We start from the raw sequence: 14,245 nt of genomic DNA, 5'->3' as shown, positions 1-14,245 counted from the left end.
GTCACAACACACGCGTACACCCGGCCGTTAAAGGGAACTCGGCGGTTAATTGGAACTCGGCTATTATTTGGTATTTTACGGTATGTTATATTTTCTTATATGGTCAATGCTTCATGGAAATAAAAGTTTTCAGTTGTAAATTGTTTTAAGTGACTCCCTCTGTCACATTTTGGTAACCCCATTTCATGGACTGACCCATAACAATGTCGGACTCTCTTTGGCATGAAATAAGAAAAATTTTATTAGAATCCGTTAACAGGTAGAACATTTTGCCAGGCAATATAATATAATACTTTTGAGGAGTTGCATTCAATACCAATGATTGTTCGTCAACCGTAATGTCTGCAAACAGGGAACACTATTGTATTTATAAAAATGTGATCTATTGTATGCTCTAGAAATTTGTCGAGTGGAAATTCAGTTGAGATGGCTGCTCGCGTTTTGTTTATTCAATTCACACGAAACAGTTCTTTTTAATAATTTAAATGTTAAACATATTGGTATATACACCTCTTTATAATGGAAATGCGCATAAATTAATGTTACTGAAAGTCATTCCAAAATACTGAAAAATGTTTTTAAGAATACTGAAATTCAAAATTTGGGGTAGGCATCTCTGATTCAGTGTTTTTATAGCGACGCGAACGGCATCTGTTGGTAAAATATTAACACTACGTTCAGACTGCAACCTGAAACGACCCATATCCGATTTGTTGTGAAATGCGATTTTTTTGTTAGGCCGTTCACATTACCAATTATATGAGACTTGTATGCGATCTCCAATATGAACGGAAAACGACCCAAAAGTGTCCCGCATGCGCAAATTGACACGTAATAAGCACATCTACGTAATACGTGAACAAAAAAAAAAAGCGCACTCTTCAAGTTTGCAAGTAAAGCATGGAGATGAGGCGAGACCTGGCGATGTGGTTTTTGTGGCGGCGGCGGCGGAACTCGCACAATAATCTGATTAATGTGGGCAGCAGACTAATGAGACCGAAGGTGTCAAATTACTGGAAATTTCCAGAACAATCTTATAATCTTGTAATGCAGGATGGTTTAAGTTATAAATCAGTTATAGAAACTGTTTTATTTAATCAGGCTAACAGATCAACATCCAGGTCCCTACCAAATCCACCATTAGCTTGATCAATTCTATAAAAGTCTATTTAAATTCTGAAAACTGTACAAATAATGTTGTTTTCCACCAAAGAGGCGGGATTAGCCAACGCAGAATAGTGACGTTTGTCTCTTGTTGATGACGTGTAGGTGGCATGAATGCGACCTGTCCAGTCAGACTGCAGTCGCATGTGAAAATATCGGATATGCATCGGAATTAGGACCACATATCCAAGCGGCCTGGGTCGCATGCGAAAAAAATCGGATCTGTGTCGTTCAGATTGTCAATAACAAATCGGATACAGGTCGCATATGGGCAAAAAAATCGGATATGGGTCGTTTCAGGGTGCAGTCTGAACGGAGTCTAAGATGCAATGCTGTGATTTGACGCATGCGTTATAGGTCTGTACAAAATGGCGCCACCCGCAAACATCATGCGTTAGCTCATAAACGATCAGCTTTCGGTAGTTTTAGTATAGTGTTGTGGTTTTTTTTTTTTAGTTATATATGTTTTTATTAATTGTGATGCCTGGAAATTGTTCGTTTACTGATCGATGGTTACAAAAGCCAGAATACAGGAAGTGGCTGCGGCGAGTGCCGGGAGACGGACACAAGGCACAGTGCACGTTACGCGTGAAGACGTTTGACATATCTAACATGGGCGAGGCTGCTATTATGTTTTATTGTTTGTTTAGTTTGATAATGTTTATGCAGATGTACAACTTTACAATTTATATTTTTATCATTTGATAACATTTTTATTTTTATGATTTTTTTTTAATTTACAAATCTTATTTGTCGTACATGATATACAGATTGTTGCCTCACACACAGGTGGAGATATACAGTGGTGCTTGAAAGTTTGTGAACCCTTTAGAATTTTCTGTATTTCTGCATAAATATGACCTAAAACATCATCAGATTTTCACACAAGTCCTAAAAGTAGATAAAGAGAACCCAGTTAAACAAATGAGACAAAAATATTATACTTGGTCATTTATTTATTGTGGAAAATGATCCAATATTACATATCTGTGAGTGGCAAAAGTATGCGAACCTCTAGAATTAGCAGTTAATTTGAAGGTGAAATTAGAGTCAGGTGTGAGTGGGCATCCTGCTTTATTTAAAGAACAGAGATCTATCAAAGTCTGATCTTCACAACACGTGTTTGTGGAAGTGTATCATGGCACGAACAAAGGAGATTTCTGAGGACCTCAGAAAAAGCGTTGTTGATGCTCATCAGGCTGGAAAAGGTTACAAAACCATCTCTAAAGAGTTTGGACTCCACCAATCCACAGTCAGACAGATTGTGTGCAAATGGAGGAAATTCAAGACCATTGTTCCCCTCCCCAGGAGTGGTCGACCAACAAAGATCACTCCAAGAGCAAGGCGTGTAATAGTCAGCAAGGTCACAACGGACCCCAGGGTAACTTCTAAGCAACTGAAGGCCTCTCTCACATTGGCTAATGTTAATGTTCATGAGTCCACCATCAGGAGAACACTGAACAACAATGGTGTTCATGGCAGGGTTGCAAGGAGAAAGCCACTGCTCTCCAAAAAGAACATTGCTGCTCATCTGCAGTTTGCTAAAGATCACGTGGACAAGCCAGAAGGCTATTGGAAAAATGTTTTGTGGACGGATGAGACCAAAATAGAACCTTTTGATTTAAATGAGAAGCGTTATGTTTGGAGAAAGGAAAACACTGCATTACAGCATAAGAACCTTATCCCATCTGTGAAACATGGTGGTGGTAGTATCATGGTTTGGGCCTGTTTTGCTGCATCTGGGCCAGGACGGCTTGCCATCATTGATGGAACAATGAATTCTGAATTATACCAGCGAATTCCAAAGGAAAATGTCAGGACATCTGTCCATGAACTGAATCTCAAGAGAAGGTGGGTCATGCAGCAAGACAACGACCCTAAGCACACAAGTCGTTCTACCAAAGAATAGTTAAAGAAGAATATATCTGTGAAGATACTCAGTCGTCCAGGTACATAGTAATCTGTGGTTGGTAGAAGAGAGCAACTGGACTTGCTTGAAAAGTCTTGAAGACGTTTCGCCTCTCGTCCGAAAGGCATCATCAGTTCTGTCTGTCTAATAGGGAGTATCAAGTATACTTGATACTCCCTATTAGACAGACAGAACTGATGATGCCTTTCGGACGAGAGGCGAAACGTCTTCAAGACTTTTCAAGCAAGTCCAGTTGCTCTCTTCTACCAACCACAGTTAAAGAAGAATAAAGTTAATGTTTTGGAATGGCCAAGTCAAAGTCCTGACCTTAATCCAATGGAAATGTTGTGGAAGGACCTGAAGCGAGCAGTTCATGTGAGGAAACCCACCAACATCCCAGAGTTGAAGCTGTTCTGTACGGAGGAACGGGCTAAAATTCCTCCAAGCCGGTGTGCAGGACTGATCAACAGTTATTGCTGCACAAGGGGGTCACACCAGATACTGAAAGCAAAGGTTCACATACTTTTGCCACTCACAGATATGTAATATTGGATCATTTTCCTCAAATAAATGACAGAGTATAATATTTTTCTCTCATTTGTTTAACCGGGTTCTCTTTATCTACTTTTAGGACTTGTGTGAAAATCTGATGATGTTTTAGGTCATATTTATGCAGAAATACAGAAAATTCTAAAGGGTTCACAAACTTTCAAGCACCATTGTATATCTCCACCTGTGTGCGAGGCAACAATCTGTACATCATGTACTACAAATAAGATTTGTAAATAAAATTTTAAAATGTATTTTCACAAGAAAAAGAAATAGTATGAATCTTTAATTTCCATAATTCAAAGTTTTAATTGCATTTTGAATGATGATTATTGTTGTTGATAAAGAAAATAGAAACATTTCTGCGTTCATGTTTTTCTCGGCTGAGGTCCTGGAAAAATAAGATTGTAACCTGGAAAAGTCATGGAATTTCATTCCCTCTCGGGGGGATGAACCCTGTTGCCCGTCAGGTGGTTAAAATTGTACGAGCGCTGTTGCTAGGCGACGGTGAAATACGGACGCACAGGTTGGTTAATGAAGCACGTCGATCAGTCAGAACGCGGCCGGTGAAGGTGCTGCGTCAGTGCAAAGGAGACGGAATGACAGGGAATATCGACATTTACCTCAGATGTGGTGAATATTAAAAAAAAAAAAAAGATTCTGTATAAATCAAATAGACACTTAGCATCTGCCGCTAACTGTTTGCGTGTGAGCCAGACGTGTGCATGAGTGAAAATGTGATATAACGGCTACGATGAACATCATAACTATGATCTCTCTCTCTCGCAGTGTGTACTCCAGTGGGTTTGTCCCGAATGTTCACCGTCATGGGCCAGTTGCTCGTCAAGCCCACGGTACGTGTGATTTTTGTTATCTTTCGATTAGTCTGGATATCGTAGATCGCCATTTTCTTGGAGCATGCCGGGGTGTGGAGAGTTCATGTCCTGCGCAGGTTTACCTGCACATATTTGTTAAAATTAAAAAAATTATAAACCCGCGTTACGTTCATTTACGCTAATTCAGGAAACGGTTCGCTACTTGTTAGCGGACGAAGCAATGGGACGTTAGAAAATTAACCGTCTGATCTGGAAATGTTTCTTTCTCTCAGATTTTGGAGGACGTAGACGAACAGTTGTACTGCATTCAGCTACAGGAAGAAGCTTTACGACACAAACTCGATGGTGAGTCGGTGTTCACGTTCACGTCAATCTAACGTACTATAAAATATACACGCGCTTTATAGCACGTGGCGTGTGTAGATTGAATGTACGTGATAATTGCTACTTTGTAGTATCACAATCGTTGGTCATGTTAGGTAGCTACAGTAGTTTATTGCTACTGCCTTCGTTAGCGAGCCAAGTGTGAAAAACCTAGCTAGCGTTTGACTAACTTAGCTAGCATTGTCAGCTTGATGTACAACCCCGATTCCAAAAAAGTTGGGACAAAGTACAAATTGTAAATAAAAACGGAATGCAATGATGTGGAAGTTTCAAAATTCCATATTTTATTCAGAATAGAACATAGATGACATATCAAATGTTTAAACTGAGAAAACGTATCATTTAAAGAGAAAAATTAGGTGATTTTAAATATCATGACAACAACACATCTCAAAAAAGTTGGGACAAGGCCATGTTTCCCGCTGTGAGACATCCCCTTTTCTCTTTACAACAGTCTGTAAACGTCTGGGGACTGAGGAGACAAGTTGCTCAAGTTTAGGGATAGGAATGTTAACCCATTCTTGTCTAATGTAGGATTCTAGTTGCTCAACTGTCTTAGGTCTTTTTTGTCATATCTTCCGTTTTATGATGCGCCAAATGTTTTCTATGGGTGAAAGATCTGGACTGCAGGCTGGCCAGTTCAGTATCCGGACCCTTCTTCTACGCAGCCATGATGCTGTAATTGATGCAGTATGTGGTTTGGCATTGTCATGTTGGAAAATGCAAGGTCTTCCCTGAAAGAGACGTCGTCTGGATGGGAGCATATGTTGCTCTAGAACCTGGATATACCTTTCAGCATTGATGGGGTCTTTCCAGATGTGTAAGCTGCCCATGCCACACGCACTAATGCAACCCCATACCATCAGAGATGCAGGCTTCTGAACTGAGCGCTGATAACAACTCGGGTCGTCCTTCTCCTCTTTAGTCTGAATGACACAGCGTCCCTGATTTCCATAAAGAACTTCAAATTTTGATTCATCTGACCACAGAACAGTTTTCCACTTTGCCACAGTCCATTTTAAATGAGCCTTGGCCCAGAGAAGACGTCTGCGCTTCTGGATCATGTTTAGATACGGCTTCTTCTTTGACCTATAAAGTTTTAGCTGGCAACGGCGGATGGCAGGGCGAATTGTGTTCACAGATAATGTTCTCTGGAAATATTCCTGAGCCCATTTTGTGATTTCCAATACAGAAGCATGCCTGTATGTGATGCAGTGCCGTCTAAGGGCCCGAAGATCACGGGCACCCAGTATGGTTTTCCGGCCTTGACCCTTACGCACAGAGATTCTTCCAGATTCTCTGAATCTTTTGATGATATTATGCACTGTAGATGATGATATGTTCAAACTCTTTGCAATTTTACACTGTCGAACTCCTTTCTGATATTGCTCCACTATTTGTCGGTGCAGAATTAGGGGGATTGGTGATCCTCTTCCCATCTTTACTTCTGAGAGCCACTGCCACTCCAGATGCTCTTTTTATACCCAGTCATGTTAATGACCTATTGCCAATTGACCTAATGAGTTGCAGTTTGGTCCTCCAGCTGTTCCTTTTTTGTAACTTTAACTTTTCCAGCCTCTTATTGCCCCTGTCCCAACTTTTTTGAGATGTGTTGCTGTCATGAAATTTCAAATGAGCCAATATTTGGCATGAAATTTCAAAATGTCTCACTTTCGACATTTGATATGTTGTTTATGTTCTATTGTGAATACAATATCAGTTTTTGAGATTTGTAAATTATTGCATTCCGTTTTTATTTACAATTTGTACTTTGTCCCAACTTTTTTGGAATCGGGGTTGTACTGTATACGCATCTCATATGACGGTAATGCATCTTTTTATATCCAGTTTAGGACACAATACACTTTTTGTGGAAAACAGCGACTAGCAATATCGCAACGACGAATGTTAAAACTAAAAACATGAGTCTGGACTGCAGCACTGTCTTCATTTTGCTGTTGCGTTTCGGAGCGCGCGCGATGGACCGACGTCCATGATAAACAGGATAAGAGAGATTTATCTCTGGGATAATTCACTGTGTAATTGATATCGATTTACCGTAGAGGGCGTGGTTTACTATTTGAGACACAAAAGCGTGTCTTTCCATTCATTGAATGTCCTTACCGCTAGCTTTGATTATTATAAGAATGACTGATTATAGCTACGATATGAGTACAGCTACAACCGGAATGTGCTGATTCTGTTAGCGTCCGTAATTATTGTTCCATCTGCTATTAGGTAAAATTAAAATAAAATCGTACAACGTTGTTTGAAAGCCTAGAGCAATATATTGTTATTTTACAGGTAAGACTTCGGATCTTGTTTTAACAATAATAAGCATCGCTGTGTAACTAGATGGCCGTGGGGTTGCTGAGACATGGAGGGCCGGAATAGTTTACCATCCAGCCTACAGTTCAAGTCGGAGTCCTTTTAAGAGTAAATGTTTTGGCTTTCGCAACATTTTTTTTCTAAAATGTTCTTCAGAAAAAAGAATGTATGTTCCAACATGTAGCTAATGCTAACGCTAGGCCACTAATCTGCACCGTCATTCCAGTCGTTTTGAGGAATTTTATACGGATCAGAACCGCTAATAAACGCTCTAATTTCCGCGTATATCTGGGTCTGTCTCAGAAACTGGGTCCCCCACTAAATATACTCCCAGTCAATAAACTATACGGTTTTGAATGGTGGTGTTGGTTTTAATTTGAAATAAAACGATGAAAGAAACAATACAGATAAAACTAAATCTTTGATGTGAATATTCAGAATTTGGCAAAAATTCTGCAAATTTGTGGAAAAATGGCGGCTTGATCTGGGGCATGATAAACGGTCGACTACATCGCGTTCCGTTAAAAAGGTTGTAGTCCACTGAAAAGTCTACAGTTATCACTGATTGTATTTTAAGTTGTAACTTTATACACCTAAGGATTGGTGCGCTCACAGAATAATCATAACCGTAATAAAACATCATGCAAAATATTTCATCACCGTCGTAACTCCGTTTTCCGCAAACCCAAAACCAATACGATCGTGTGTTTTGATCTAAACGGAAAGCCTCAGGGTCGAGGTCACTACCTCACCAAAAGTAGTAACTTCAAATCACTTATAAATCTGCGATTTTGTTTTTTAAAACGAAAGCTGAAAGTTAGGTATAGAATATGTTTCTTACAGAATATGTTACGATGGTAGCTGGTCTTGTATGAATTTCTGAGCTATAAAATGAGTCGTGGTCTATTTTTTACCGTAGCGTGTTATTTGTGTGCGGGGAAGGACACGCATTAACAATTTGCATGTGTAGAATGGAATTTTCCACTCCAACAGTTAGAAGTTGATCGTGCTTCCATTTGCGGTCTCTCTGTTACGCGGGTGATCTGTTCGGACGTTATCGCTGAAAAGGTGAGTTTTGACAGTTTTATTTTGTTTTAGTCTTGCAGTATAAGGCAACAGAATGTTTCTTTTTCATCTTACTTTCATATTTCGTAGTGTTTTACGTATTTTTGGCCAATATTTTGCAGCCATGGTCAATTTAGATCGAACTTTTGATAGAATCTCCGGCCAGTCATTTTGCCCCGCCCCCGCCTCGCGCTCCGTCCGGTGCGGTAGCGATGTCCCGTTGCTCGCGCGCCGCAGCAGAGACCCGCGCGACCTTCAGCCGGTACAGTCGCTGTTCTTTTACCACCGCCGTTATTCTCATCTTTCCGGTGTGTTCTTGATTTTTCCATCGTGTCCCATTTCGCCGTATCAAATACCCAAAATGTCTCATATTATTCATATTTAAGTGAATAATCAATTCAGTCATCATAACTTGGCATTTTTAACCCGAGCAATCAAAAAGAGGAAATGTATTCAATATTTTCACTCATCTGTGAAGGAGGGGCTTTAATTCTTCATGATGGAGTTATTTTATATGGAAATCAATTTTACAAAAGCATTTGAATTGGAATAAAAAAAAATTCTACAGTGGAGGCCAGATAAAGCAAGATGCTATCTTTATTCTTATTAAACATGACAAAAGAAACATTGAGTGTTAGGGAAATGCAAAAAAATAGTAAAATTAGAAAAAAAAAATTTTTACCATAATGTCCCAAATGAGAGACCGGTTTCTGAGACAGACCCGGATATCCTTCACTTCTTTCTGACTAAGATTTATCCAAGTAATCTGGTAGTAGAGCTTTTTTAGCTGGAGTTCTCTTCGGACAACAGACGCCAGACATCTTCACTTGTCTTGTTGTTCTGCGATAAAGCACAAACGCGTACCCGAAGCGAGCCAGCCTGAATCACCGTTACAAATCAGGGGGGGAATGGCGATCACAGCGGAAGCAAGGATGCTGGTTAATACATCTTGTTTTCTGTAATGTACTCGCTCAAAAATCATTATTGTGCATAAAGAAGCCGACCATAGGTGTGCCCGGACGGACCTACGGTGGTGCTTGAAAGTTTGCCAACCCTTTAGAATGTTCTATATTTCTGTATAAATATGACCTAAAACATCATCAGATTTTCACACAAGTCCTAAAAGTAGATAAAGAGAACCCGGTTAAACATTGGTCATTTATTTATTGAGGAAAATGATCCAATATTACATATCTGTGAGTGGCAAAAGTACGAGCCTTTGCTTTCAGTATCTGGTGTGACCCCCTTGTGCAGCAATAACTGTTGATCAGTCCTGCACACCGGCTTGGAGGAATTTTAGCCCGTTCCTCCGTACAGAACAGCTTCAACTCTGGGATGTTGGTAGGTTTCCTCACATGAACTGCTCGCTTCAGGTCCTTCCACAACATTTCCATTGGATTAAGGTCAGGACTTTGACTTGGCCATTCCAAAACATTCACTTTATTCTTTGGTAGAACGACTTGTGTGCTTTCTTGTATCCTGCATTCTTATGCAGAAATGGACAAGTTTAATGGAGGAAATTCAAGACCATTGTTCCCCTCCCTGGAGTGGTTGACCAACAAAGATCACTCCAAGAGCGAGGCGTCTAATAGTCGGTGAGGTCACAAAGGACCCCAGGGTAACTTCTAAGCAACTGAAGGCCTCTCTCACATTGGCTAATGTTAATGTTCAATGATTAATGATAATGAACAAATATCATTATTACTACTACTACTACTACAAAAGGCCTAGTATTAGTAGTAGACAAGTAACCTAGTTGCCTAGTAGTAGGACAGCCAAATAGTTTCATCAGTGGCCTACGCCGAGCCTCCCCAGGACTAGACAGTAGCGGAGGCTGTATTTATTTATTTATTTATTTATTTATGCCTATCTAGCGCAACAACTTATTCCTTTACATATACTCAAACATAGCACAAGAAAGGGTTCAACAACAGGCAATCACAGCAGCTTGGTGAAGTTCTAAATCACATCGGTGTCAGACCTATGGGCCTCCCCCCCTTTCCCTCAGATCTGCATCACTCATTATTGACCTTTAGCGCTCTCAGTTGACGGAAATCCGTCGTAGCGACGGAAAACTTTAATCCATGGAGGCGGGACAAACGCATTCTCAAGAGCGTTTGATTGGAGGAAATTCGACTAATACAGTACGAGTCATTTATTTCCAGTTTTCCCAGAAATGATACAAACTAGATTGAGAATTTAAAAGGATAGTTCGGGATTTTTGACATGAATCTGTATGGCATCCCCATCAATAGTGTCGTGCAAACACACTGACTTACCCCTGACAGCATCCTGCGAGTCCAGTTTTGGTCCAGACGAAAGTAGTCCGGCAAGTTTGTTGGGGTCACGAAAGTAAAACGTTTTTCGTCTCAAAAGAGTGATATATTTGCATCACAAAACCGTTGCCAAATAAAAAGCCAGACCTCGAAATCGCTTGGCACTATTTTCTCTCCCTCGGTATCACTGCGCGCTGCCGCCAGGTGACAGCCACGGCTGTTTCATTCATTGTTTTAGTGATGGGAATTTCGGCTCTTTCGGCTCCCAAACGGCTCCTGAGATTTTATTTTTGATTTAATTGCTGCAATTAACTAGTTAATTAATTCCATTATTATTTATATTTTAGCAATAGGATGTTTTCCATTTTATTTTTTTAGTTTTTGTAGCCTTTGTAAAGTATAGCAGTGTAACAATGTTCTAGCTATAGAAATAAAACTTACTTACCAATTAATAAATTACTTTCTCACAAACATAATGCAAAACTGTGTTATATTACCAATATAAAATACACAGAAGACATCAACTGTTTATCCTTTATGGCTTTATTTCACACTCGACCTTGAACAAAATGCCACGAAATAAATTATGAAGTATAAATCAGGCCTAAGAAACTATGAAGCAAAGTTGGAAATTATTTTAACAAACACAGAACAATGTGCAACGAAATATGTGGCACCTTGAGCGCATGTAAAAAGAGAAAAAAGTGCCGCGCTCTGCTCCACCAGTAATGAGAAGCCGCTGGAACAGCAAATCTGCTCCTGTGATAATGACTGCTGTCTCGTTGTATACCGCAGATTAATCTGGCCATGCCAAGGCGGTTGCCGACCGAACCTGTCAATTTATGAGCGACAATTTTCTATCATGAGCTTTAGGAATTCACGGCAACAAAACAATGATCATGGCTGTCAAATAGACAATCATCCTTCAGCTGAGCTGAACTCTGTCTCTCTCTGAGGCACCTAAGGACAAAAAACTAAGGCTACGTTCACACTGCAGGCTGAAGTGACTCAAATCCGATCTTTTCGCCCATATGTGACCTGTATCCGATCTTTTATTGACAATATGAACGACACAGATCCGATTTTTTTCAAATCCGACCCAGGCCGTTTGGATATGTGGTCCTAATTCCGATCCCTATCCGCTCTTTTCATATGCGACTTCAGTCTGAACCGCCAGGTCGCATTCATCCGACTTACACGTCATCAACAAGCCACAAACGTCACTATTCTGCGCTGAAGTAGGCGGCGGGTCTCTCAAAAAAAGCTACAACAACATGGCGCATAATCACGGGCGCAGATAGAGGGTGGGACGGGTGGGATTCGTCCCACCCAGGTTTAAATTCGCCTCGTTCGGTCCCTCCCACTTATAGGGAGGAAAAAACGTCTATGCTGTCTTTCTTTGCATAAGGCAAACCTCACGGAAAAATCAAAAGACTAATTACCATTCGGTTTATTGAGGTGCACAGCAGTGTATACATAGTTGCAACAATTCACATAAAACAAAGACTGATATTCGGTTGGTTGAGCTGCGCAGACTGCACAGGTTGCGAGCTCGAGCTTGGTTGCTATGGTAACCCACAACAAGTTTGACAGGCATATCGGGGTTGGGGTTGGTTTGCTGGCAGCTTTGTCCCCCCCAGTTTTTTGTCCCCCCCCAGTTCAAAAAACGTATCTGCGCCCCTGCGCATGACATCAATGCGAGGGACGCTTCGGGCTGTGAAGGTTCTGAATCTTCTCAATGGAAGGACGCAGAGGTTAGGGAGCTGATTTCCATTTGGGGGGATGCAGCTATTCAAGCTAGATTGGATGGGTCATACCGCAACCGGGCGGTTTTACTTCCGTAAACACTGGCCATGCTCACTGCGTGTGACGTCGTCGTATCCTGCAATGCGCATGCGGAACACTTTTAGGTCGCTTTTCGTTCATACTGAGGATCACATACAAGTCGCATATATTTGTTAATGTGAACGACCTCACAAAAAAAAATCGGATTTCACAAAAAAATCGGAATTGAGCATTAAGCCTTGCAGTGTGAACGTAGCGTAATTCGGCTCCCACCGAAGAGCCGGCTCCCGTCGTTCACTTCAAAGAGCCGGCTCTTTGAACCGGATCGTTCGCGACCGACACATCGCTACATTGTTTACTGCTAGCAAAGTTAGCGACAACATGTCTGACTACGACGGTGAAATGTGTGCGGAGATTCAGCCACATCTTTGTTGCTACAGCCTGGATAGTCGCAAGTGCGCACCATTTTCACAAATATATTATTGTATAGGTTATAGAAGGTGATAAATTTGTCGCTGTTCTTGCTCTCAAATTAGCTTGTTAGCGCCGCTGATCTGAACTCCTAATCACTGCCAAACAATGGGAAAGGTGTTGATTCCTGCTAGGGTTGGGCGGTATCCAAATTTTGATACCTTTAAACCGTCTGTGTTTTCCCGGGGTATACGGTATTACCGAGAAAAAAAAAATATTTTGTTTCGGCCTACTGTGTAACGTGCGCCTATGCCTCAAATGTACTATTTAAAAGCAGCATAGCGAATTGTGTGCATTGTGGTATGGATTAAGCAGCAAAGCGAATTTTGTGCATTGATGAATGGATTAAGAGATATTTCAAAGCATCACGCAACTCTTCCTTCATCTTGAAAATAGCATTCAACTGTCGTTTACACATGTCTGCGTTGAAACGCCATTTGCAGCACTATTTCACCTACTCCATCAAAAAAAAGTACACGATGAGCAGGATCATACCCTTTCAAGCATGGGAAATAAAGAAAAGAAAAAGAATCAACCAACACCCAAGTCCGTTTAGACTGCGCGATAAACCATATTCTTCAGCGCAAATGAGGCGAACCTAATTCAAATGCGTGATAGCTGCACAAGGCAAAATCATATGGGTCCACGTCATGCCATGGCGGGGAAATTAATAATCAAATGGCCTTACCTTGCTTAAAACGTTGTCTTGATCACATAACTCCTTACAATTATTCCACTTAAATCCATACGGTTTAACACACCCAACAAAGATAGCAAGCGCATTGCTAATTCCCACCAGAAACCGAACGGTTTACGCTACGATGTTTTCTTCCGTTTCTTCAGTAGAGGACATTTCAAACGTTTATTACCCACATCCCAAATGTCATACGTTATATTATTTTACCTTGTTGTTACTCATGTAACCTACTCAAAACACAACTCATTGGAGAGATCTTTAAGGTCCCCAGGCTATGGTGTGCCTTAGGGGACATATTAGATTTTTTTCGATTTTGCGCGGTCATTTACATTATTGCTGGCTCTTCCTTTTCGTTTGGTTTGAAACCAAAATGCTGCCACACTGCCCATGTTGTATTTTTTTTTGCCACTAACTCGTTATCTTGACTTGCCATCTTTCAACCGCGGTCTCAGTCTCTCTTTTTTTTTTTTTTTTTTAGATAGGACAGTATAGAGAGACAGGAAATGAGCGGGGGGGAGAGAGACGGGATCGGGAAATAACCTCGGGTCGGAATCGAACCCGGGTCCCCGGATTTATGGTACGGTGCCTTAGCCATCTGAGCCATGACACCCCCGGTCTCAGTCTCTTGCGAAGCTTTCTGTCAGACTCCAAAATGTCACGCAGGGTTGCCATGGTAACGACATAAACAACCCTGCACGCGATGAAAACTTCTTTAGGAAATTGATAGAATTAGTGAAAATACGATCACACAGTTATTCGGGATGATCTTCAATTTATTATT

The 14,245-nt window shown here is 40.9% G+C and overlaps 1 protein-coding gene across 1 annotated transcript in view; it reads left to right on the top strand.

Annotated features, from left to right (window-relative positions):
• The window catches only part of lmbr1 (limb development membrane protein 1), a 55,887-nt gene that overhangs the window by 19,538 nt on the left and 22,104 nt on the right, over nt 1-14,245 (top strand). Inside the window, exons 8-9 of the mRNA XM_060928573.1 lie at nt 4,412-4,476; nt 4,731-4,803. Of these exons, the coding sequence (XP_060784556.1) occupies nt 4,412-4,476; nt 4,731-4,803 (138 nt within the window). The remainder of the gene's footprint in view (nt 1-4,411; nt 4,477-4,730; nt 4,804-14,245) is intronic.

Source organism: Neoarius graeffei, chromosome 1 (genome assembly GCF_027579695.1).
Source record: "Neoarius graeffei isolate fNeoGra1 chromosome 1, fNeoGra1.pri, whole genome shotgun sequence".
NCBI classification, from domain to species: domain Eukaryota; kingdom Metazoa; phylum Chordata; class Actinopteri; order Siluriformes; family Ariidae; genus Neoarius; species Neoarius graeffei.
Note: the sequence above shows the minus strand (reverse complement) of the source record. Positions and strands in the feature narration are given on the sequence as shown.